The 27,681-nt window shown below is 41.9% G+C and overlaps 1 protein-coding gene across 1 annotated transcript in view; it reads left to right on the plus strand.

Annotated features, from left to right (window-relative positions):
• The window catches only part of zc3h18 (zinc finger CCCH-type containing 18), a 59,081-nt gene that overhangs the window by 28,973 nt on the left and 2,427 nt on the right, over positions 1-27,681 (plus strand). The window contains exons 10-19 of the mRNA XM_085462797.1: positions 3,323-3,505; positions 10,537-10,662; positions 10,845-10,937; positions 13,884-14,150; positions 18,834-18,950; positions 19,164-19,172; positions 19,262-19,467; positions 23,342-23,556; positions 25,172-25,271; positions 27,135-27,222. Of these exons, the coding sequence (XP_085318923.1) occupies positions 3,323-3,505; positions 10,537-10,662; positions 10,845-10,937; positions 13,884-14,150; positions 18,834-18,950; positions 19,164-19,172; positions 19,262-19,467; positions 23,342-23,556; positions 25,172-25,271; positions 27,135-27,222 (1,404 nt within the window). The remainder of the gene's footprint in view (positions 1-3,322; positions 3,506-10,536; positions 10,663-10,844; positions 10,938-13,883; positions 14,151-18,833; positions 18,951-19,163; positions 19,173-19,261; positions 19,468-23,341; positions 23,557-25,171; positions 25,272-27,134; positions 27,223-27,681) is intronic.

Below are 27,681 nucleotides of genomic sequence, written 5' to 3' on the forward strand. Positions count from 1 at the left end.
TGCTAAACTAGGGCCGTGAAAAACTAAATTCTCAGACACTAATTAATATTAAAAATTAACTTGACTAGCTACTGATACTGTTGCAAATAAGTATCATCTGCGGTGTCTTTGTGTTTCCACTGAAATAACTTCACATGTCAGTATTGAACAGTTATCGAAATGTTAAACTGCCACGAACATTTTAATGTTAGCTGTATTAACTGCTGTAATGAACATTTTCTTTCTTCAGGGTATCTATTTGAATTTTTCTTTTAGATTTATAACGCTTAATGAGCAGCATGCTCTCTCTGCAGCCATTTAAACTGAATCTGCGGTTTAACCCTTCAGCTTTTCTTCTCTGGATGACATGGAGGTCCAAAGGGCTTTGAAGGTGTTGGATCAAAATGTTTCTTTTTCATCATCATCAGGGAAAACCGAAAAGGGGCTTATGGGAAGCATGTATAATGTAAATAGAATTGTTCCTACCACAGAACCCTGTGGAACTCAATAATTAACCTTAGTTTGTGAAGAGGACTCTCCATTTACATGAACTCATTGGAGTCTATTAGATAGATATGATACAAACCACAGCAGTGCAGTACCTGTAATACCTTCAGCATCCTCGAATTGCTGTAATAAAATGTCATCATCAAGGCATCCGTTTTCGGACCTTGGCTAAGTGGAATTAGGCAGAGGATCAATAGGGGGTCCAGGACACTCTCAATAGGGCTTAAAAATCTGGGACTCTCCACCAGTTGCTCTTAGAACTGAAGAAGCTTCTTGGATGAGAGGTGAGGCATCTTCAAGAAACAGACGTCCAGACGCTTTTTCTTTCCAAGCTCGTTAGACTTTAACTGATATAGTTACTCAGCCATTCAATATCAATTTTGGTGTCCGATTCAAATTACCGGGTGTCATTATTGTCAATGTGAATTATAATTTTACAGATTTTACATTTGCCCCTTAGCCAGCTGTTTTCAATTTCCCTCAGACACATGAAGAGGTTGGTGGTGTACTGTAGGCTTCTGTTTAGGACGGTACTTCATCCCTACCGTCACCCAGCTCTCCAGTTTTTCTGGCTGCTCAGGATATTTGGCACACTGAGCAGGAAAGTGCAGCAAGGACAGGTGAAGAGGCCATGCTGCTTGCGAGTTGGCTACAAGCTAAGCTAGTGAATCTTTAAAAAGACAGTGAAAGAATCCTGTCAATATAATTAGCATGTAAATCCACAGAGTGTGCTTTAGATAAAACACATGAAGGTTACACTATAAAATAAGACGTTATGTATACAATTTTTAACTCAATTGTGTACACAGATAAGCTAAACAAAAACACAAATGTGCGTTTTAACAAGAACATAATGGGAGATGATAAATATTGAAATTATGACATGTTATTCTTTTCACTATTTTTTTTATAATTATTAGCTTTTTAATTCCTAATATAATTCTCATGTCCATATCAATTTCTTGACTAAATGTTTTCATAAGAGCTGTGACTGAGGAGTTAGAGCATGTTCCCTACTAATTGGAACGTTTAGATTAAACCTCTACATCTCATGCTTTGAATAAATACAGCATACACACAATAATGTGCAGGTCACATTAATGACTTGTCAAAACAGTAACAGGGTATATTTTACGCTTTATTCAGCCATTATTACATGTCTGATGCACAACAGGTTAGCAGATAAGAAGCGAAAAAAGGATTTGTTTAGTCTGGCTTTTATGAATGGTTTCTCTCAAAAAATAAAAATAAAGTAGATAGAAAGAAACAGCAACCAATGTTTATTGTCTTCCAGGAACCAGAGTGGGCAACATTGACAGCTGACTAAGGATAAGAATGGGCTTTAAAAGCCTTCCACATAATACTTGCTTTGTTTTCAGATTCATTTCTTTCATAGTATTTGTCTATGCATCTTTCTACAAATTCACCAAAAATTTGATCCGTTAACAAAATTGTTTGCAGTCTCCATCTCATTGAACTTGCATAGAGATTGCAGCATGATCACTAATCACAATACTACATCTAATATAGAAGCATTTTTTGACTTGGGATTGTAACTCTTTGGATATTTTAAAAAAAAATAGCGCATGAATGGCACTTTCTTTCTTTCTTTTTGCATGTTTTGTCAGTCCGGGTGGATCTGTCCATTACTGAGTAAAGTTAAAGTCCCTTCCTACAGTGTAGATTCCTTCTAAAGCAGACAGTTAAAAATATTCTCTCAAAAAAACGGGTTGTCATCAATGGGCTACACACAGATAGACATATAATTTATTTTTGTGAGAGGATATTAACTTGAATGACAATGTAACTCCCATGCGGAGTTACATTGACTAGTGTATAGGGATGGCAACCCCTCTTGCCTAACTGTTAAGACAAATGTGAAATAAACATTTAGTCAGCAATTTTATGTCTGATGTGGTCAGATGCATTTATCGCATTTAAGATCATCTTAGATTTAAAGTCTTGTATTCTATTGAATACTTGTTTCATTTAGTTTTCTCTTTGCGCTGACATTCCAGCTCATTATATTAACAATGAAACTTTCCTGTTTGGTCCTCGCTATATGTTGTTATTATATTATCCTGGTGTCTTTTAGATTGTGCACAAAAAAACCCCCAACAAAACAAACAAAAACCACAAATTTACACATACATTATACATTCAAGCACTCGCACACACTGAACACAGAACCTGTTTTGAACACTGGCATTTCCCTTTGTGGGATGCCTAGCTGCTGTAGGTTTTTGACATACTGTGTCCTTATACAGAGAGATTGACAGTTTGTAAGGGTTGTTTTTAAAAATGTAGACCATGGTTCCCAGAGCTTCTCTATTAAGCTGTTGTCTTGGTCACGTGACCCCCTGAATGCCTTCATGCATGTATTACTTCCATGCTCAACTATTGTAATTTATTAATTTTCGGCTCTTTGAAAGCCTTTAGTTGATCCAAAATGCTGCAGGGACTAGAAAGAGAGATCCTATTTCTCGCATACTTGCTTTTATTCGTTGGTTTTCTGTTAATTCCAGAATCTTTTTTAAAATTCTTCTCCTCACATACAAGGTTTTGAATAATCAGGCCGCATCTTATTTTAAATACCTCACCCCAACCAGAGCACTTCACTGTCAGACTGCAGGCTTACTTGTAGTTCCTAAGACAGAGCCCTTAGCTTTCAGGGCAGCTCTTCTGTAGAACGACCTTCATTTTGGATTTGGGAGACAGACACAGTCCCTACTTGCAAGATTTGGCTTAAAACTTTTCTTTTTCATTAAGATTATAGTTATATAAGGTGTATATATATAAAAAATTCAATTGGATTTCAACTTTTCAATTTTGTCAGCAGGCCGATTGAGCCCCCATCAAAGAAGGAGGTTGTTCCAATCATGAGACGACCAGATGAGTGGAAGGACCCATGGCGACGGTCCAAATCCCCCAGGAGACGTCCAGCACCGGGCTCGCCCCCACGGGGCCGCCGGCGTCATCGACCATCAGGCTCTTCAATCTCTGTGTCCAACTCCTCAAGGTAGGGACTTCTCCATATTAGGCTTAACATGGAGCCTAATAATGAAAGGTGTTATCCAGTTTCCAACACCTTAGGGACAAAGGCTGGGTTAGGCCTTAGACACGCTTTAGTGAGTCACGGGGTCAGCTGTAGACAAGAGGGGTGAATAGACAGAGCCTTTAATTCACTAACTCGCTTGGCTGTGGTTACAGCCAACAGCAGAGCGGTTTTAAGAGAGAGAAACTTCAACCCCACTGCCCCGATAGGCTCAAAGGGGTGGTGGAAGAGGGCATCTAAAGAGGGCATCTAAAACGACTGACAGATCCCATAAAGGGACCAGTGGTCTAGTGACTTGGAGCGTTTGACGTGCCTCCCTCATGAAGCAACATATAAGAGGGTGCTGACCAGCAGGTTTATCACCAAACCCCACGTGGCAGGCTGAAATAGCTGCCAAATAGACCTTTATGGTAGAAAAAGCTCTCCTTTTGTCCAGCAAGTCCTGAAGAAAACACAACAGCTCCACCACTGAACGCTGGAAAGGGATTATCTGCTTTTCATGGCACCACTCTTCAAAAACCCGCCATTTACTGTTTTAAATGGAACGAGTGGAGGAGGCTCTGGCATTCGGAATGGTTTCAATAACCTTCGGAGGCATGCCTGCTGCCTTCAAATTCCACCTTTCACAGGCCAGGCCCAGAGAGCCTCCTGGTCTGGATGGGGATCGTATATCTCCCCATGCACCTGTTTGAATGGCCACCGTGGAGCTATTAAAATCAGTGACAGCCCCTGATCACTCACTCTGATCAGTGTTGGGAAGATCAGGCTGAAGGGAGGAGAAGCATACAGCAGTGTGTTTGGCCATGGATGGGCCAGCACATCCATGCCCAGTGACGCATCTACGTCTGACAGCGAGAAAAACAGAGGGCACTGAGTGTTTTCTTGCGAGGCGAAGAGATCTACGGCAGTCCGGCCATATCTCTGCCAAATCTGCTCCACCACCTGTGGGTGAAGCTTCCATTCTCCGAACAGTGGATTCCCTCTGGACAGGAGGTCCGCCCCCCCATTCAGAATTCCTGACACGTGAGTTGCTCGAAGGGAGAGGAGCCGTGTGCTAGGGCTGGGCGATATGACCCAAAATTCATATCTCGATATTTTTTAGCTGGATGGCGATATAAGATATATATCTCGATTTTTTTTTTAAGCCATAAAGTAAGAACAAAAAGAGAGTTCTTAGTCAAAGCTGTGTCCCAGATGTCACACAGGCACTTTTATTAACATACAGCACAGATGTACATGAAAAATTACTCAAAATTAAATTATGAGAATTCATTAAATAATAATGCTCCATAAATAAAAGAAAACAAGGTTGTTTTTGTGCTAAACAAAGAGCTCACAATTGTGCAGTCAAAATGTAAACTAAAAGACGCTGAGCGTAATAACAAAGACAGATTTCACAGCTGCTCTGTTCCCAAGTTTTACTGTGTGACTGATAGCCTGGAGTTTGAAATCCGCTTCATAACCACGTCTCTTACAGGTGCCATTTATGGTCCTTATACACACACAATACGGTAATATTACGTTGATGCACAGTACGTATCACTCCGCGAAGCTCCTCGGTAGCCGTAATGCGCCGACAATCTATCAAGCGGTGCAGCTCCGTAGCTTACCAAAGTCGTACTCAAACATTTTTGACAGATTGCTGAGCGCCGTGTAACACATAAAATCGGTTCGCGGCCATCAAGCACAACCAGAATTCATACATAAGGCGCGCTATCAACTTTTGAGAGAATGAAAGGATTTTAGGGTTAGCGCTGTTAGCTCATTAGCATGTTTAGCTCGTTAGCACGTTGACGCCGTCCAGCCCCACGCATGGGGCGATGCGCAGTAACTCGTTAACGGAGATTTGCCGTGTCCGTCTTGTCGCTGCCTGCACGTGAAGCGATGGGGGAGGAGGGGGAGTTGTCTTCAGTGAAGGCGAGGCGGAGTAACGTTGCGTAGAGACAAAAGTGGACGAACTTGCGGCTCCACAACTATAATTATAACGTAACATAGACTATATCGATATAAAGGATATTGTCACATCTTATATCTCGTATAAAAATATATCGATATGTTTTAAAAACTCGATATATCGCCCAGCTCTACCGTGTGCTGCTCCACACAATTATTTCCCTGGCTAACCTGTGTAGCTGCCGGGAACAGGTACCGCCCTGGCGGTTGATATAAGCAACTACAGTGGAGTTGTCTGTTTTCACAAAAACATGTCGTCCCCTGAGATATGGCAGAAAATGCCGTAAGGCTAGGAGCACCGCGCGGAGCTCCAGCACATTTATGTGATTCAGAGCCAGTCTCTGTGACCAAATGCCATTCACTGCTCTGCCCATCATAGTTGCACCCCAACCTGACAGGGATGCATCTGTGGTCAGTGTCACCCTGGATGATACTGCCCCGAGAGGTACTCCTGCAGCGAGAGTTGTCGGGCTCCTCCAAGGCCGGAGAGCCCCACGACTGAGATGTCAGGGTTCAAGGTTCAAGGTAGAGCAGGGCGATATGGCCAAAAATATTTATCACGATATATATTTGAAAATTTGCGATAACGATATAACTGACGATATAATTGATGCGAGACAAAATACAACTCCACAACATTACTAGCGCAAAAAGACAACCTTCCATTTATTTTCACTTAAACAAGAAGCTGGTTTTTATGTACATTAAAGCTTTATAAAAATGTAACAGTGCAAATGCAAATTCCTTGCTGAAAGTTTAACCAAAAGGCATTTCCAGTAGAAATGTGCTGACATATCCTGAGCATAACCATGTATAATATCCACTGAAGTTAAAAAGAGGTGCTTTGCAACATTAAACTGCAGTGTGCAGTACGCATTTTTCGGACCATAAGGTGCACGGGATTATAAGGCACATTAAGCGAAACAAAGCAGTCAGATAAATCAAACTTTATTAAACTCATTCTTCTTGCTTCTTCCACTTCTGTACCTTTGATTCATTAATGTTGAATTCTCTGGCAGCTGCTCTATTCCCATGTTGTTGCAGTATATTAATGACTAACCTCGTATTGTGGATGGATTATCTCAGTTGTTCTCCTGACTGAAGATTGGTCCTTTTACAGCATCCTGCCATGCGATTGCATTTGTCTCTAACCATGAGGAACCTTAGCGTTAACTTTTATAAGTGGAAAAGTGTTAGTGTTTGTCCTCCAGCTTCACTGTTTATGTTATGCTAACATAGCTGTGTCGCTAGCGATCACGTAGCACATCATTATATACCAGCTAGCCCAACTTCAGTAACCCTACAAACGTCACTGCTGTTTAGTTTCCTCTCTTCATTTATGTTGGAAGTGATAGCAGAGCTGTACGTTTGATTTTTTTCAGAAATCTCTCAGTCAGAACGTGCAATATCATGCTTAGGTAACTAGCGAAACTAGCGAGCTAGCTTCCGCTAGCTTCCTGCTAGCTTCTAATACATTTTGTTTTCATGGATGCCTGGAAGTTAAACTTCATAGTTACACCTGGTAAAGCAGCAATGCTGATCGTTTTATTAAAGATGAAAGAATTTAGACAGTTTTTAACTCTTAGTGATGCTGCAGTGTTCGTTTGACCTGAAAGATACGGAGTTTAGGACCCAGATTACTCCCAGATTTAAGGGCATCTTAGTCCGACGGCCGCTTGCATGTTCTGCAAAGAAATGTGCTTTGTCGTGTATCTGACGGACGAACACCAAACCAGTTCCACATCACTGAATGGGTGGATGCTTCTCTGGTGTCCTGGATTGTTGATTACCTGACAGGAAGACCACAATATGTACGTCTCCCACAGTGTGTGTCTGACAAGGTGATTAGCAACACAGGGGCACCACAGGGGACTGTCCTCTCCCCCTTCCTCTTCACCCTCTACACCACAGACTTCAGCCACTGCACAGAGACCTGCCATCTTCAGAAGTTTTCTGATGACTCTGCGGTGGTTGGATGCATCAGCAGGGATGATGAGACAGAGTACCGGGCTGTGGTCGACTCCTTTGTCACGTGGTGTGAGCAGAATCATCTGCAGCTCAACGTGGCAAAGACCAAGGAACTGATCGTGGACTTCAGGAAGACCAGGAAACACTTGACCCCTGTTTCAATCCAGGGGGTCAGTGTTGACATTGTGGAGGACTATAAATACCTTGGAGTACACATTGACAATAAACTGGACTGGGCTAAAAACACCACAGCACTTTACAGGAAGGGCCAGAGTCGTCTCTATTTTTTGAGGCGACTGAGGTCCTTCAACATCTGCCAGAAAATGCTGAGGATTTTCTATGAGTCTGTTGTGGCCAGTGCGATCCTCTATGCTGTTGCATGCTGGGGGAGCAGGCTGAGGGTCGCAGATGCCAACAGACTTAATAAACTGATCCGTAAGGCCAGCAATATTGTGGGGATGGAGCTGGACTCCCTCAAGGTGGTGTCAGAGAGGCGGATGCTGTCCAAGATAAAGACAATGTTGGATAACACCTCCCACCCACTCCATGACATGTTGGTCAGTCACAGGAGAGTCTCAGTGAGAGACTGAGATTACCGAAAAGCACCACTGAACGACACAGGAAATCATTCCTGCCTGTGGCCATCTCCCTGTACAACGCATCCACTTAACACACTGTTTGCTGCTACAACTACACATGTTTCTTTTCCAAATATTTATTTATAAGTGACTTATGTATGTATGTATGTATATATATGTATATATTGTACTATTCTTAGTTAGCGTATTGTCTGTCTTGTCTTAATGTTGGTTTAAAATGGAGCACTGTAACAAAAAATTATTTCCCCCAGGGATCAATAAAGTATTCTGATTCTGATTCTGATTCTGAAGTTGCACCATTTTTACAAACCAATTCTGGTTCATCTGTTTCACTCAACAATCGGCCATGTGCGTATGAAAACAAAGGCACTGCGCATGCGCGTTTTACTCATATTCTATCGCGATATTTCATTTTCCTATCGTTGCCTAACATTATACCGGTATTACCGTGAACGGTATAATATGGCCCAGCCCTAGTTCAAGGTTCTTTATTTGTCACATGCATAGTTATACAAGTATAACACACAGTGAAATGTAGCCTTACACGCTCCTTGACATGTGCAAAAATTGGGGGGGGGGGGGGGGGGTGTAGAGGAAGAACATTATTTATATATATATATATATATATATATATATATATATATATATATATATATATATATATATATAGTATATACACTGGGTGAATGTGCAGTAGTAGCAGCAAGCAGGTGAATTCTGTACATTAATATGAATAGACATCTGACTATTTTACAGGATAGACAATATAAACATATTTAAAATTAAAGGAATTGAAATGTACATTGTGCCTTGGTTTAGAGTGTCTGGAAGAGAGTCCTGTCTCAGTCAATTATAGATGATGTGAGAGGGCGGGTGTGTGTGTTTAGGGCACGGATGGCTTGGGGATAGAAGCTCCTCTTGAGTCTCTCTGTCCTTGCCCGGAAGATGCGGAACCTTCTACCAGATTGCAGAAGTTGGAACAGTTTGTTGCCTGGATGGGACGGGTCCTTCAGTATCTGCGCTGCTCTAGTCCGGCATCTCCTGGTGTAGGTGTCCTGAAGCGGGGGGAGAGCAATCCTGCAGCAGCGTTCTGCTGTACGGATCACTCTCTGGAGAGCTTTTTGGTCCTTCACACAGCTGTTCCCGAACCACGATGTGATGTTCTGTGTGAGGATGCTCTCCACAGCGCCTGTATAGAAAATCCTGAGGATCTTTGGAGAGACCCTGAACTTCCTCAGTTGTCGTAGGTGATACAGGCGCTGCCTAGCCTTTTTGGTCTGGACCTGAATGTGGGCAGCCCATGTCAGGTCTGAGGAGATGTGGACACCAAGATACTTGAAGGACTGCACCCTCTCCACTGGAGCTCCATTGATGATGATGGGCTTGTAGTCTCTGTGCTGACCCCTTCTGAAGTCCACCACCAGCTCCTTGGTCTTGCTGACGTTCAGCTGGAGGTGGTTGTCCTGGCACCACGATGCCAGATTCTTCACTTCATCCATGTAGGCCGCCTCATCGTTGTTGGAGATGGCACCCAACACCACTGTGTCGTCAGCAAACTTCACAATGGTGTTGGAGCCATGGGTGGCCACACAGTCTGAAGTGTAGAGGGAGTAGAGCAGTGGCGAGAGGACACATCCCTGAGGTGCTCCTGTGTTGATGGTGATGCTGTTGGAGAAGCACCTGCCCACCCTCACCACCTGAGTTCTGCCGGTGAGGAAGTCCAACACCCATGCACACAGACGGCTGTTAAGTCCCAGATCCCTCAGCTTTGTGAACAGTCTGCAGGGCACTATTGTGTTAAACGCTGAACTGTAATCAACAAACAGCATTCGCACATAGTTACCCTGTTTTTTGTCCACGTGGCTGAGAGTGGTGTGTAGGACGTGGGCGATGGCATCCTCAGTGGATCTGTTGGATCTGTAGGCGAACTGCAGCGGATCTGTGGTGTCTGGGATGGAGGAGGAGATGATGTTCTTCAGCAGCCTCTCAAACACCTTCATTACTACCGAGGTCAGTGCAACTGGCCGGTAATCGTTCAGGGATGAGGGTTTGCTGTTCTTGGGCACAGGGATGATGGTGGATCTTTTGAAGCATGTGGGGACCACAGACTTCGCCAGGGACTCGTTGAAGATGTAAGTGAACACACCTGCTAGCTGGTCAGCACAGCAGCGCAGCAGACGGCCGGTGATGCCGTCTGGCCCCGCCGCTTTCCTTGTGTTCACTCTCCTCAGTGAGGTCACAGCTGCAGAGAAGCGACCCATTAACTGCAGGAATGGTCATTTGCGTCTCATACTTTCACCCCTCAGTACCCTCAGGGGGGAAGTTACACAAATGGAGTGCACTGAGAGCCAAAAACAACCTTCGTCCTGTTCTGGTTACTTTTTGTTTTAGTGTAGAAGGTAGAAAGGAATTGCTTGATAATTCTTCAGTAGCCCATTCAGAATTTTAATTGGGTTTATTCCATGTGCGTTTCAGGTCCTCGTCCCGCTCTTCATCATATACAGGCTCCGGATCGTCCCGTTCCCGCAGCCGTTCCTCCTCATTCAGCTCCTACTCCAGCCACTCGTCCCAACGCAGCTCCTTCAGCGGCAGCCACTCTAGGTACATAAATCTTATAGTGTGTTTGTGTTTTTAATGTGTTTCTGCTCTCCAACACCATTTTTTGACACATTCTGCTAAGATATGTCAAGCCACTCGAGAATTTCTAAAATTGAAAACAAGCAACTGACTATGAATCGCATTGTTTTGTGCATTTGAGTGATCTGATCTGATCTAATTTATAGGTCTCAGTCTTTCTCCACATCTCCCTCACCAAGTCCAGCAGCACTGAGGAACGCTAAGAACAAAGCAGACCTTCAGCCTGTTGTAGCCAAAGGGTAAATATTAAAATTTTTAAAAGTTTCAATGTAAATCCTGAGCAGAGAGTGAGCTGCTTTGGCGGAGGTTTGCACTTGAAGGGCTTCTTGTTGATCGGTAGCTGCAAGGTTGCATTCCTATGCTGTGCAATGCAGTGGGCATTAGAGGCACAGCACTGGAGTGGTTCAGGTCCTACTGTTGGAGCAGACTTTTTGTGTCAGTCTCTGTAACCATGTGTCCTCCTCTGCTTCTCTCTTCTGTGGTGACCCACAGGGCTCAGTTCTAGGCCCCCTCCTCTTTTCTTTGTATGTGCTCCGTCTTGGTTTTATACTGAGCAAATACAGCGTTGCTTTTCACTTTTATGCTGATGCCTGTCAGATCTATGTAAAGAAAAAAGGCACACATTCTATACAGCCATGACTTCAGTGTCTTGATGACATTAAAGCTTGGGTGTCTTGTAACTTTAAAATTCAATGACAAAAACACTAAGATTATGCTTTTTGGTAGCCCCACTGAGACCTTCAATGTGTCTTTAGATTCCTTGGCCCAGTATAATGAGCCAACTGTCACAAAGCTCGGGGTCAAAGTGGACTCTGAACTTTAAGCTTAACAGTTAGATTAAGGCAGTCATAAAATCGTGCGTCTTTCAGCTCAGGCAATTGGCTAAAATAAAACCAAATCTTTCACGGCAGCACTTTGAGACAGTTATTCACAACTTTGTTACCACTCAGCTGGATTACTGTAACAGACTTTATATAGGGGTCAGTGCTTCATCCATTACTCATCTACGGAGGGTGCAAAATGCTGCAGCTCGTCTTTTAACTGGCACTTTAAAGTCTGAGCACATTTCCCCTATTTTAGCTTCACTTCACTGGCTGCCCATTCCTTTTAGGATTCATTTTAAAGTTATTTTAAAGCCCTCCATGGCCTAGCCCCATCTTATCTCTCTGAGCTGCTACTGACTTATACACCCACGCGCTCTCTCAGGTTAGCTGATTAACTGTTCCTGAATGTACCCAGGACTGAGCGTAAACTCAGAGACTCTGCTTTTGCTGTAGCAGTTCCCAAACTGCCTCTATACAGGCCTCTTCTCTGCCTGTTTTTAAAATCACTTCTGAAAATCCGTCTCTTCACCCTGGCCTTTGACACCTTGTGAGATGTTGTTTTTCTTAGTTTATTTTTCTTTTAGTTGTTTTATTTAGTTTTGGGGTTTTTTTTGTTTCATTTTATCTACTGTTCTCAACTTATTTACTGTACAGAGCTTTGGTCCTGTGCTGGCTGTTTTAAAGTGGATTATACAGAAAGTTGGATTCGATTCGATTGGATGGCCTGGTAAATGGTAAATGGCCTGCATTTGTATAGCGCTTTTCTAGTCCATAGGACCCCAAAGCGCTTTACACTACATTCAGTCATTCACCCATTCACACACTGGCGATAGCAAGCTACATTGTAGCCACAGCTGCCCTGGGGCGCGCTGACAGAGGCGAGGCTGCCGGACACAGGCGCGGCTGCCGGACACAGGCGCCACCGGGCCCTCTGACCACCACCAGTAGGCAAACACGGGGTTAGTATCTTGCCCAAGGATATTTGGCATGCAGCCAGGATGCAGCCTGGGATCGAACCACCGACCTTCTGATTAGTGGCTGACCTGCTCTGCCACCTGAGCTACAGCCACCCATAGTTGGATAGTTGCATGCTAGCTACTAGTGGTGCAACGGATCACGATTGATCCGAATTCCGAACCGATCCCAGTCCACGGTTCGGCACGCACGTGATCCGAAGATTCGAAAAAGAAAAAAAAAAGTATGTGTGTGGTGCGCGTGGTCAGTCTGTCGAGCGGTAGTTATGGTCAGCGGTCCAAGTAGCGGAGTACAGGAGTTTGCGGCATTTAAGCAGCCCTTTGCTGCCCAATCCGACTGGGCTATTGGGGTGTTTAGCTGCAGACGGGAGGCCGTATTCCGTTGTGCAAAACAAGGGGTTTAAACTGTGATGAACGTGCTTGACCCACACTATGATATCTCGTTGCGCGTCCACTTCAGCGACAAGATCGTTCCAAGCAGGTATGAGCAGGAGAAGTTTAAAGTTATGGCTGCACTGTCCCAGGCATCTTCTGTTGCTCTAACTACAAATGGGTGGACCTCCAGGGCAACGGAAAGCCACGTGACCGTGACCGCTCGTTATATCACAGCGGAGTGGTAGGTACAAGCCCTGTACTGCCCTATAGATTACATTAAATTAAATGAAACTTTATTTATCCCTCGGGTGGTTTCCTCTGGGAAATTCAGTTTCCAGTAGCACAGCACCGACAGAAGTTGCAGAATGTGAGCAGAAATATACCATATATACACATATATAAATACAGAGAACACAAAAGGCATAAATACAATAAATAGGAATAAGAATACAAGGGAACGGCACATTTCAAGTATTGTGAGTCTATTACACCGTTGGATATTAACAAAAACTATTGCACAGTGAAAAGGCACTACAGCTACTTTTTCCCCCCTCCTTTGTCCCCGTTTCCCCTCCCTCTCCCCTCCAGCGAGGAGTTAGACAGTTTGATGGCCTGTGGGACAAAGGACTTTTTAAGTCTGCTGGTTCTTGACTTTGGGAGAAGCAACCTTTCCCTAAACAGACTTTATGGCTGTGTGCAGAGGATGCAGAGGCTGCCCAGCATGGTCCATAATGTCCATATTGCACCTTAATTTGTTTTTATATAAGTGCGTGGAATGAGTCTTCAGTTGAATGTTTTTTAATAAGCAAAAAATACTTAAATAAATAAATGGCAAGTCGAATTTTTGTCTTTTTTTTCTATTTTTGCTGATCCGAAATTGATCCGATCTGTGACTTAAAACTGTTATCCAATCCGAACCGTGAGATTTTTCATCCGTTGCACCACTACTAGCTACTATCACATGCCTGCCATTACTGTCTGTATACCTATAAGATCCCTTTTCCTTCCCTAGCATACCACTGAAGCAGGATGCCATGCCCCCTCCTCGCAGGGACAGGCCTCCCATGAAAAAAGCTTCCAGCCCTTCTATGCCTTCGGGACTGCAGTCCAGACCATCCAAACCCTTGCCAGATGGAGGAAAGCCTCCTAACAATCCACGAGATGCTGGAGGTGCAGGAGCTGGTGGAGCAGTCAAACCCCTGCCACCCAGGGAACCTGGAAAACCTGTCAACTTGAGGGAAGGCAGGCGGAAGGAGCGACAGCAGCATCCTCCTCGAAGGTAAGCATCTCATCTTAAAGCTTGTTTTGTTTTACAGGACACAGAAATTCACAAAAATGGTTATACACTTATACATTTGACATGATCTATTACAAGATTATTGGCTTTAGGAGAAGTTACTAGTGTTGTTTTGTAGCAAGAGGCTCCTGGATACAAACCCATGGAGGGCCTGTTGTGGATTTTGCTTCTTATTTAGAATGAATGAATAAATAAATAAAAAAGATGACATTGAAAAAGGAATTTAAGCTATTTCAAGAATCAGGAAAAGTTGTCTGCACACCTAATTTGGTTTGACATTTAACTAGATACAAGACATTTATGAGGCAATGCAATGTCAATAAATCAGCATAAAATAAGAGGACTGCATTAATCTGTTGATGTTAAAATTTAAACACAGCTTGGAATCTGTGTTGCTATACTTTTCTTTGGGAATTGGGAAAGGATGGTTCAGTTGTGACACACATAACATGTCCTTCATGAAGCTAACAGAGCAGTCTCAGTTGTGTTAGGTTAAATGATGATTAGATGAAAAGTTGGCTTGAACAGGAAAAAATGTGACAGAGTTCACTATGACAAGGAAGAAAGGCAAAGAAAAAACAAAAACCAAAGAGCTAATACTCTGTTCCAGGTATTTCAATTTTTTTTTTCTGAAGTCTGTTGTTTTACTCTCTTTTTTCTTTTTTGGGGGTGCAAAAGGAAATGACCAGCAAAAGCACAAACATAAACAAGAGTAGCCCATATTATTCTTTATTTCACACAGAACAAAGAGAGAGACAGAAGCAGATGATGTACTGTGACAGCCCCTAAAGATGTCAGTCAAAAGAAGAAGAAATTGTATGTTAAGTGAAGTCTGACTGCAACAGTTCAACAAAAAAGAACTCTTAGTTCTTAGTCTTAGTTATTAATCCTCAGGCCCTTCCAGAACTCTTATGGTACTTAGATTTGTCATTCTGTTACTTACTTAAATGTGTGGCTCCTGCCAAATTCTCAAGTGAGCATAAAACATTTTGGATGTTCTCCATGTGTGTGTAGGTGGATGGCAGCATGTTGGCCCACCATGTCTATTTTGCTCACGTTTTCAAGGAAGTGCACAAACAGTGAACGGCGTTGTTTAAAAGTTTCATTTGCAGTAAGGAGAACTGTGTTCTTATTTGCATATTTTTGTAATGTAAGTGATAATGCAGATGTATTCCACTTTGGGGGAAGACCATAGAGCTCACACGTGGGCGAGTGAGTGGGTACATAGTTTGAGGAAAAACCTCTCTTTTGTACGCTTATGTTTGTGTTTGTTTATGAGAGTGTGTGAGAGAGCAACATCAGCCAAAGCGGAAGAAGAGTAAAAGGGCAGGGAAGAACAGTCTGTGTGTGCAAGGCTGTTTTCGTGTGTGTGTGTGTGTGTGTGTGTGTGTGTGTGTGGGGGTGGGGGTGGGTGCAAGTTTGTGGGCTGATTGAGTTACATGTGGAAATAATCCAGGAAAACCAGTTCAGGCGCTTGTTATTATGTTTACTTCCCTTCCTTTAACTTCACTCTGATGAACCGATATATATATGATGTAACTAGGGGTGTAATTTATTGTCTGCCTCTTCAACACGATGGTTTAAACTTAAACTTGCAGTATTAAAAAGAGTATAGATGGGCGTGACTGGTCACCTAGATGTTTAAATTTAGATTAAACTGTATATAAAAGATTAGTTTCAGGGGTTCTGAATTATCTTATCTTTTATTTTTATTATTTACCTTTTTCGTTTTATATTTAGTGTCGTTCTACAGTATTGGCTAAGGCTAGCAAGCTTGACTATCAAGTTGGCTGAGTAAAATACAGAATAAGGCTAGTCACCGGTACAGACACATGGATGACACCTGGGTCATAATCAAAACCCAAGAAGCAGAAACCCTCGCTGCTCACATCAACTCATTGGATAGAAATATAAAGTTCACCAGGGAAGATACAAAGGATAATAGTTTGACATTTCTGGACTGTGCTGTGCACATTGAGGAGATTGGAAGCCTCAACATTGAAGTTTACACAAAGCCCCCCCCCACACACACACACAGAATAGTGCCCACTCTTTGACTCCCACCACCTGCTGGAACACAAACTTGGAGTAATCAGGTCCCTACAACACCGGGCAGAAAACATTTGCTCTAATGCAGAAGGGGAAAAAAAGGAACACAGAGATGTGAAGAAAGGTCTTTAAAAAATGTGGTTATCCCACTTGTGCTTTCATCAAATTGGCAAATGGGAGAAAAAGAATGACAAACAGAATAACATTGTCATCCCTTATATGTAACAGGTTAATCAGTGAAACTCGGGAAAATCCTCTCCAAGCACGACGTCCCAGTGTACTTTAGACCCAGCCACACCTTCAGACAAAAACCACTTCATTCTAAGGACAAAATTCCCAAACATAAAGTAATCAACATGGTGTATGCTGTGGAGTGCAGCAAGGGGTGCTCTACATTGGAGGACGACGTCACGTTTTACTTTCTTGGATCGCTTTGAAACCCTGCCAAGCACGCACCATTTTAGAACCTGGTACTATAACCTAATGGAAACCCCCGAAAACTGTGGCGAGTCAATCCGTACTAATGGAAAAGGGGCTATACTCACAGATATTCACTAACTGGTTCTCAGTACAGGACTAAAAAGGCATTACTAGAATCTAATTACCAAAATTGTCACAAAGACGTCTTGTACAGACTGTACCATACAGCATTTGCTATGACTCCACCACTTCATTTTTGCTTGTATCACTTGTAAGTGACTACGCTTTAAGTAGTGTATTTATGGAACAGAAAAGCTAAAGGTGGTCTCATATTGTATCCTACTGTATGGGAAGGACTCGGCTGCTGCTCTCCGGTCATGTGGCGTGTGGTCGCCTCCTTACCCACACAAGTAAAGTGGTGCCAAGCATACACCAAATCCACCTCATCCAGGAGATGTGATACTGTCAAAACTCTTTTTACCTCCAATTAAAGACAGAGCATAGGCAATTTTTTTAATGCGTTAGTTTAAATTGCATGTGCGCTTTTCTTTTTCTTTTTTTTTGCCTTTGTCTTTAAAATCTTTTAATTTCTAAAATGCTCACTCAATTTCTAAAATACAAAGCAATGACCAGTTCATTTTGAAAGACCTATGACTTTTCTCTGGTGAATATCTATTATTGCTCATTATCGAATATTAAATAATATTGAATATATTATTTATATGAATACTATTTATTGTTATTACTATTATTTAGGAAGTATTTCTTATCCAATTAATCAATGGAATAATCAGTAGAATACGCTCACAAAACGTAATCAGTAACTGCAGCCGTACTTGCACTGCATTTTACAGCATTTTGGTTTTATTTGACGAGGGAAAAAGTGATGCAGAGGAATAAGATTTGCTGTTTAAGAGCCAAACATTGTCCAGTGTTGACTTTTAGTAGGGAGATAGTAGCAAGATAATTGTGTCCACCTATTTAGCTCAGAAAGAACTCATGTTCCAACTGATACATTTTTGTTGATGTTATGTCCATTGTGCTAAAACAGTATGTCAAAATGAAAGAAGAAGAAAAAAACCCCTAAAAAGTCAGCTATGAGGTTGTGCTGAAAAGAGTGACAGCAAACAAGGCGAGGCAACAGTTTTTAAAGGTGAAATATAAATGTCAAAAATGGCCAATTATAACCTTGACTCCATTTTCACAGGTTTTACAGCTTTTCCTACTGATAAAGACCTTGTTAATGGTCATTCATACATTTTTGTTTGTTGTAAAGTAATAATAATATTAACACAAGGAAATTCTATGTGAATTAACAGAACCTTTGTTTTATCATTACAAGAATAAACTACCAGAACCTTCACTGGAATTTTACACATTTATTTATTACAATCTAAGTCCAAAGAGTCACTGACAGGTTTCTTTCATTTATCTTAAAAAACAGCATTTCTTTATCATGTTGAAAAACTGAGATGTACTGTTGAAATTGCACTTTTTCGTATATTAGATATCTCAGGGATTATATGTGTAGTTCAACTTCTTCATAAAAGTTTTCACTGGTCCAGCCCAGTTGAGATCAAACTGAGTTGTAAGTGGCCCATGGTGTAAAATGAGTTTGACATCCCTGTTCTAGAGGATTAGTCTGCTTTCTATAACCCTTATTAGCAACATTAAAAACAGTCACACTAAAAGCTATTTTCCTTTAAAATGGGCTTAGACTTCTGCATTATAATCAGTTCTGATCATTTCAGCTCGCACTGTACATTGTGCCATTCCATCCTAACTCTGCGCACAAAAATGTTAAAACTTGCTCACAGAAATCCTTAAAATCTCATTGAAAAATTACTTTTGGTCTTCATTTTGGGAGCTTCGATTGACAGCAGCTACACTGACATCATTTGCAAATATGATTATCCAGCATGTTAGTTAGAAAAATACATCAATGAGCAATGATTTATTTGATGATAATGAGGGTGGTGACTTGATAAGGCTCCCAGAATGAACATTAACAAGAGAACATTTGTCAATAATAAATTAGATGTACTAGCATGTACTCTCCTTCAGGTTTCTTTTTTTGGTGATGATCTGCTTGTGTGAAAGCTACTGAATAAATTCCTGTCTTACTCTGGTTTTCGTTTATTTAGAAAAAAACAAAACCTTTTTGCATTCTTAGCTCTGTCTCTGTATGTGCTGCAGGAGAACTATGAGTGGGAGTATTAGTGAAAGTGGTAGCAGTTATACTGGTTCCAGCTCCAGATCTAGATCCTCATCCAACACCCTCTCAAGATCACACTCTGGATCCAGGAAATCCAGGTACTTATTCACAGTCATTGTCCTGAGTACTGCATTTTGCCAGTTAAGAGTTGAGTACTATTATTACTATCATATCTTATTTATCTGTTGCCTTGGCCCTTATTGATCTGTATTTACTCGCAATGCAACCTAATATCAGTAATTTATATTTCAGTAATTTATATTTTCTCTTCTCTTGCTTTCATGCTCTGCCTCTCTTGGAAAATCCTACAGAAAATCCAGGTATGACAGTTGTTGTTCAAGCTTTGTATTTTGTGTTTGGGTATGGTGTTTTGTGTATTCACGGGGCAACCTGTCAATTCTTGTTGCAGATCACTTAGTGTGAGCAGCGTGTCGTCTGTGTCATCAGCGTCATCCAGCAGCAGCTCTGTACGCAGTGCAGACTCAGATGACATGTATGCCGACCTGGCCAGCCCAGTATCCTCTGCCAGCTCACGCTCACCCACACCAAATCACCCTCGCAAGGAGCGAGGGCCTCCACGCGATCGGTCCCCACATGGAAGAGACAAGAATAGGGGTTAGTACAAGCCACCTAACACCCATTCAACTGGAACACAGGACCCAACAGCCTATCATGCAAACATAAATGTAGTGTTGCTGGACATAACAGATTGATTCTTTTCAACCCCAATTTCTTCCCAAAGTTTGACCTTTCTCAGTTTTACGTAGCCCATATTCATACGTCTAATTTTAAGCAAGGTTTGTTAAGTATAATTTTATTTAATCTAACAGCTCGAAATTAAATCTGAAACAGTTGGTCTTAACGTTAAAAAATGGTTTACTACTAAATACAACTGGAATTAATGAATTCAGTTCACTTTTATGTAGCTGACAGTTCCTCACAACAGTCTGGTGCAAAGACCTGTAATGGCAGAAAAACCCCAGTGACACAATCCCCAAGCAGAACACAAGCTCGGGGAGGGGCAGCCATTTGCTGAAACCAGTTGGGGGGTGAGGGAAAGAAGGAGAGCACAGAGAGATGAGGCCAGAACAAACACTATGGTTGAAAGGAGACAAAAGATTTAGTTGAACACAGTCAAGGTAAAAAGGAAGTACACTCACCTATTATGGGCGTGTATTTCTACAGGCAGAAATTATTTCCTATGACGCTGTGATGCACATTTAGGTCATCTTAGTCTCTTTGTCTAGCATTGTCCTTATCTTGTACAACATCCACCTCTATGACATCATCTTGTGAAACCCTAGCTCCATCCGCACAATGCTAGTGGCCTTGTGGATCAGTTTAATGAGTCTGTTGGCATCTGTGACCCCTCAACCTGCTTCCCCAGCATTGCAACAGCATAGAGCAGGGGTCGGCAACCTTTCTGATGATGAGTGCCATCTACAAGTCAATATGATTGCATTAGTAATAAATTTAATAATGCTCTATATTAACAGTTACACACTATATAGAACAACTTTATACAAATGTATTTGTTTGCAGATGTTGGCAGCTATCATCGAATAGTTATCAGCTATTCTGAAACACAAAAAGACAATTTTTATCCATAACAAGAACTCCATAACAGCAAATACAACAGAAAGTGCAAATGCTATTTATGGTCTCCTCACAATAATGATAAGAAAAATAAACTGGGCCAATATGGCATGTTTGTTAATACAGGGATACACATGTTAATGTGATCTCTGGTCTCCCACTCAGAGAAATAGGTCACTGAGTGTCCACCATTCAGACGGCTACCTGAGGACAGTCATGTGAGAGAAAATCTGCTCACACAGACATGTAGAGCCAAATACTGTCAATAGGGCCTCTGCAATGTTCTGAAGACAGTTAAACTTGTTAGGTAGTGATGCACAGCAGGTGAAAATGCAGCTCCATGAACATGCACAGCTGTAGATTCCAGCTGTGTTCGTAGTTCTGCAAATCTTGACCCACAGAGTCGAGCTTTTCAGTTCAATCAGCTGCATTTCGATGTCCTCTGTGTCCAGCCAGTTAATGCGAGTCAAATCCAGCTGCTCATTAAAGCTTTCTGGTTTGATCAGAAAAGAAAACATTGGTCCATACACCTGAAAGTCCCGAAAACGCATTGTGAATTCTGTCTCAAGTCTTTGGCTGTATCCGTGTATTTCCGTGGTGCTGATGCTGCGCTGAGCAAACAGCTCCTGAAGCATTTGAAGTGTCGGAATGTGGAAATTTCAACATCGCTTGAAAAAACTGCCAGCTAGCAACGTCCCTCTCACCGGTAGGCTAAGTTATTTTTAGCCAATTACAAGTTGAATCTGGTAGTTGGGGTTGTTAGCTAAGATACCATCATTAAGAAGCAGCACAACTAATGTGTCTATGCGAGCTAATTTGCGATGTGCACCGCCATTTATTTTTTTTAATGCACCCTCTCAGATTAATTCACTGCGTGTCGTGCCCAGGACTGGGACAAAAAATCGGCCCGGGCATTTTGACTAGAGACCGGCCCACCAGGTATTATAGGAAAAGCCATAAAGCCTTTGAATGAAAACAAACACTGTTGTGACAGTGATGTAGTCTTGTTGGTATATGTGTGATTTCTATACATTTTACATCATCATCACGAAAACTTTGGTTGTAAGATTCTGATCATCATTTATTAAAAGCTAGACATTTTAAATGAGAATAAGAAAGAAACGTATTTCTTCGTGCCCCCCTTTCCCTGTTAATGCCCTACCTGGCAAAACTTTGCTAGACCCGCCCCTGCACAGTTACCAGCTGTCAGCTACTTAGAAAAGGATCCTGGTGTTATTTGTCTCTCAGAAAGAGTTCATAACTTCCCTTCAACTCATTCATGTCACCTAAAAGGTAAACCTGTTTCTCCATCACAGCTCTGATGATTCAGTAAGGACATCTCCTGGTTTCATCTTCATGTTTCCCTCTCACCAGATAACCAAACTGGTATCATGACCAGCAGCTTTTACAGCTGTGGCTCCAGCAAACATCAGCTGATACTAGAAATTAATATTAAATAAATTCTAACAACAACTGATCAAGCTTAAACGTGCTGCTGTTGTTTAGCGCGACATCCGGCAGTTTCCTCTTTCTAGCGCAAAGTGGGTGATTAAAAAAAACAAGACAGAAAAGCCGATCAGCTGATCACTGATCAGTGTCATGATTGAAGTAGCAACAGGAGAGAGAGGGGGAGAGGATGAGAGAAGACGAGGCAGCTGTGCAGCAAAGACACAGAATAACTCCAGCTTTGTGTCTTGAAGTCCGGGACAAACTGTGTTCCTTCTCACCTCAATACGAAACGCGTAATATTTTCTCTGAATACGGGACGATTCCGTTTTTTACAGAAAGGTTGGCAACTCTAATAACTAACCTTGTGACTAAAATAAAGTTCAACATCAGTAACATCATAGCACCCACCCAGCTGTATAGAAACTCTGTCATGCTAGCTAGTACGCGATATGAGTTATTGTAACTGACTGTAAAAAGTCAGCACAACAAAAATAAACTCCAGCTAAACTTGGTTTATATCTGACACAGATAGACTGCAGGTCATAACTTCTTACCTGAAGTTTAGTTCACCTGATACTCGGACCGGCGGCTGCCTCAGGGCTCTCCTCCTGCCTCCCCTTTCCCTCATCCACCTGCTGGCCTCTGTGAAAGCTCCACCATAGCCACCACCAAACAACTGAGTTATCTTTCATTGTTTGTACGTTACAAAAAAAACAAAAAACATCGGCCCGTAAAAACAAAAAATCACGATGGGCCCCCCGGGTAAATGCCCGGTATGCCTGATGGCCAGTCCAGCTATGGTCGTGCCATCAGTTAACCCTTTGCATGCCAGCTGTGGCACACATGCCCAGGGTTGCCAACCCCTGGCATAGAGGATATAGCACTAGCCACAACAGGTTGTAGGAAAATCCTGAGCATTGTCTGACAGATATTAACTCATTCACTGCCAGCCATTGGCAGTGAATGAGTTAAACCCATTGACTCATTCACTGCAATTGACGGCTATAGACGTCAATGGCAGTGAATGAGTTAAAAGACGTCTGCCACCTCAGATAATAGAGACAGCTCTTTCCGTAAATTGCGGTTGTGGTACTTCAGCATCTAGCTAGTGCTACTGAAGAGCAGCAATTAGCTCAACAAACATCAGCAAACACACAAACTGTTTGTGTGCAGTTTGTCGCACAGTGTACTGCTAGCTAAAGGTCTAGCTGCTATATTTCACAGAGGGAGAAAAGAAAGCTAGCTAGCTTCCACTAATCACTCAGAGATGGAGAAAGATAAGAAAGACATTGCAGGAGAGGCAGAAGAGAGGTTAGATTTAATGGGAAGGACTGCTCAGTGGGGTTTGATAAACTGGGAGCTTACGTGTAAGTCCTCATGTGTTTCAATCAGACATTGGGTCTGCACACATGACATTCTCATATTTCTTTTTTCATCATTAAAGAAAGACCATCGAAAAAGGATGAACCCTTCAGAGAAGATCGAAGAAAGATTGACCAGTCTGGTCCCCCACCCAGAGAAGGAAATCCCTTGCCCAGAGCAGGGCCTGGTAACAGGGGGGGGCACCCAGTACATCCTCCACCTGGCACCATGGGCCCCCCTGGAAACTATGGCAGTTCAAGTTCCCACAGAGACATCAAGCTCACCCTGCTTAACAAGGTTAATATTCTGCTTTCTTACATTTAAAGGAGTCTGGTTATCTCAATCAGAAAACCTCACCTTTTTTGTTTCTAATGGCTTTTTGTGAACCTTTAATGTTCAAAATAATAAGTCCTTAAAGAAAATGTACTTTCTGACATCTATACAAGTGAAAATTAGCCTCTATTGACGCACTCTGACAATCCATACTAGCATCAACACAATAGACATCATGACTCTGTGAATCATGGAGATTCACCAACAACACAAACCTTTTGCAGCATAACTAATAGATGGTTTAGGGTCGCCTGATCCAGGCCCAACTATAACCTTTATCAGTGTGGCATCTGGCTTGATAAACATAACTGGGTGTCATCTCCATCATAAATGGAATGTATACAATATTTTTAATTAAAAATGTATAAGGAAAGTATGTACAGCGTGAAAAGAATCTTGACCAACTTGTCACTTAGCTTTTGAGTTTAAGAAAAAGCAGTATGCTTACAGACTGGAATCTATCTAAAAAATGATGATTCAAGCTGGTGGAATGCATTACCATTAAACCAAATGGTGTATTATAGTCTCTGTTACTGCCATTAGTTACCACAAGGAGAAGTTCTTTGTTTACAGATCAGTTATTCCAAGCTCACCAACAGGATCACTCAGCATTGTTATTGTGAGGACAAAAAAAATGAAAGCAACTGTATTTAGAAATCTCAAGTTTCCTAAGCATAAAACAATCATGTTCTTTTAGCCTGTCTCACATACTCAGTGAAAATAAAATGATTTACACCATCACGTGAGACATGGTTTAAAAAAAAAAAACATTGTTACCAAGATTAACGCAGCAAATACGAGTGTACATACATAAATTCCTGTTTTATCACGTTTTACATGGAAACTCAAACTAACAGAGACACACTGAATGCACCTCATTGCCAATTGTAACCAAACAGAAGAAAGTACGTTCATCTTCACAGTATGCAGTTCAAGGAAAAAAAAAAAAAATGTTTCTAACAAATACGCAAAAATAAATAAATATTGAATTAATTCACTGTCTGTTACAGTCTCCAAAGTATAATGTTCAGTGGTGTCAGGTGGTACTGTGAAACCAAGCACAGACCGGTCCATTGTCAGAGGCCATAAGATTAGTAACCTTCACTAGTGCTGTTTCTGTGCTATGATGAATTAAATCCTGGCTGAAACTCATCAGAAGAATTGAAACAACTCTTTAAAAGCCAAAGATCTGCAGCCTGCACACTGAAGAGCTCCACATTTACCCTAAAATTTACATTTTGAACACACTGATTTTTCTCCAACCGTAATGTAAGTAGTGGCACTTTTGGGCCTGTGGTTTAAATCCTAAAATTAGAATAAATTAATGAAAATATTTTAAACAAATTTCATTCTTAATAAGGAACTAACCTAAAAATTTGATCAACTTCAATCACTCCTCTTGTATCTGATAGAGAGTATCTATGCTCCCAGCAAGTGTCATCTCAGCAAGTTTATTTGCATTTTTGCATGAAACAATAGACAACTTGACTCTTTACTTGAGCTTGATTTCCATTCCAGTATGGACCCATTTCTTGCATTTCTGTAATTTTTCCTGAATGTTTGAATTGTTCAATTTCAGCAGCAGGGAGACAAAGGCAACAGGAAGCGGTACCTGCCTGGAGACAAAGACAGGCCAGGTTCCCCCCTCAACAAAAGAATGGCTATGTCTCCAGACAAAGGTGAGAAACATGACTGACTAAATAGAAGCACTTTGTCTCCCACGGAAATTTGCCTGAGCCTAGCCCCTCTGTTGTACAGGAGCTGCCAACATTCCTGCGCCTGGAGCAAATTCTCCCAGGAAAACCTACTCAGTGTGTCTAGCTTTGCTCTCAGGTCCAGAACATACTGAATTTCATTCCTTCCTTCCAGTTTTCTTCAATTTGGTATAAAACTCCAAACATTAACTGGGGAACCTGTAAACAACAGAGGGTCTAACCAGCGATTCCAATTGCGTTCATCCTTCATGAATGAAATTACGAATCATGGACTTTAAAATCTTTGTATTAGCGTTGTATTAGTTTTGGTGCAATGTGATATCCCGAAGCAGTGCCGCTGCGCACCATTTCTTTAAAGAGTGTAGTGCAAGCTCAGTTTTCAGGTCATCTCCCCGAGATACTGACTGACCAGGGCACACTGTTCATGTCTCTCACACTAAAAGAACAATACGAATTATTGGGCATTAAATCTCTTTGGACCAGCGTCTATCACCCTCAGACTGACGGGTTGGTGGAGCAACCGAATAAGATTTTAAAGTCCATGATTTGTGCGCTCTGGTGAAATGGCCCAATGAGGTCCATACACTCAAAAGGGACCTCCATTAGAAGTAATGGGCATGAAGGTGCTTTTGGAATGCCGGGCTGGTTCACCATCTAACAGTCAGGACAAGACACATCGTTGCACATCCCCCCGAATGCCCAGTCATTATTAGCTCCAGAAAATTGCACCTGTTTTCTAGGGGTGCAACGATATTCGTATCGATATTGAACCGTTCGATACAGTGCTTTCGGTTCGGTACGCATATGTATGAACAATACAACATTTTTTTATTTATTTTAGCAACTTTTCTTCTGTCGATGCTGTCTGTGTTGAGCGCTCAGTGGATCTGCGTTCGACTACTCCGCCTAGGCTGCATTGTCGAGCGCAGATCCACTGAGCGCAGCACAAGCTAGCAAGTCAGTAGCTAAGCTCGTTGCAACATGGCAAATTGAACCTCCCCCACCCTCATTCAGATCTGGCCTTTGGAACTGTTTTGGTCTTCATGTGACGTATGACCCTGAAGGTAAGCTCATGGACTAAAGTAAAACAGTATGTTGGATGTGCCACGCAATGCTCAATTACATGGGTGGGAACTAGTGTGTTAGCGCAGTTAGCTCGTTAACGTGTTGACGCCGTCCAGCCCCACGCACGGGGTGATTCGCGGTAACACGTTAACAGAGATTTGCCGTGTTGTGGCGTTAACGTCATTTCAGATTAACGCTGACAGCACTAGTGAGAACACAACGAATATGACTGCACATTTACTCTGACATCACCCTAGTGCAAAGACAAGTGGAAGCAGACAAAAACAACAAGCATGCATGCTACAAACTTTACCTTAGTCATTTAGACAGCCGTTAGCACATGATTCTCCTTATGGGGACCTGATATGTTTAATATGCTGCTGAGAATATAGCCCAGAAGAAGCATATAGTATAGCTTTTATTTTGGAAAGAGACATTTCTCTGTAATAAACTCTCTTTTCCAAAGATGAGTGATTTCTCGATCAGACAGATTTATTTTTTTTATTACTTTGTTGTTTCAGCAACATTAAATTTAAAAACTGTACTTTTGAGTTAAAATATATATTTATAATTTTAATAAATGACAAATTAAAAAGGCGTGAACATTTTTTTTTGTATTGAAAAAATATCGAACCGTGGCACCAAAGTATCGAACCGAACCATCAATTTTGTGTATCGTTGCACCCCTACTGTTTTCATATGAAAAGCTTAAATGTAGTTTAGTCCGTCTGCCTCATTATCTCTTAATCTGGTGTTTTTTAGGCCGCGATAAGAGGATACCTGGCCGACTCCCACTTTCTCCTCGAATAGATCGACCCAGAGGGCGACCCATGCCCCCACAGGGAGACAGGTTGGTGGCTTATTGTTGCTGAAGGCCTGTGGTTTTTAAACCTTCACTGAAGACAAAGACATTCAGCTAGAACTGTGGAATTTCTTAAATCACCTTTCTCTATGTTGTACAGCCTCTGTATAGGCAGCAGTGATCATGGTGACTCAGGCCAAACACATGTCTGTCATGTCATGTGGTCTGGCAAACTTCATAAGCCAAAATGAGGAACAGGCCACAGATAGTTAACCTTCCCTGCACGTGTTGTAGAATGCATTGTCTCTTGTGCAAAATCCCCTCTATGAAATAATTCCGTTGTGTTATCAAGCATCCTGTTTTGTACTGAACTGTACTGAACACAGAGGCAGAACCAATGAGAGAATTGAAATAACAATTTGTTTTGTCCACCATGAAACTCTCATTGTGACTTCCATTATGAATAATGTATGGATTCATGTCATACCACTTTGGACATCCAGTATA

This window comes from Copadichromis virginalis, linkage group LG7, assembly GCF_057382275.1.
Source record: "Copadichromis virginalis isolate Kocher_CV1m ecotype Utaka linkage group LG7, C_Virginalis_male_GT1.1, whole genome shotgun sequence".
NCBI lineage: Eukaryota > Metazoa > Chordata > Actinopteri > Cichliformes > Cichlidae > Copadichromis > Copadichromis virginalis.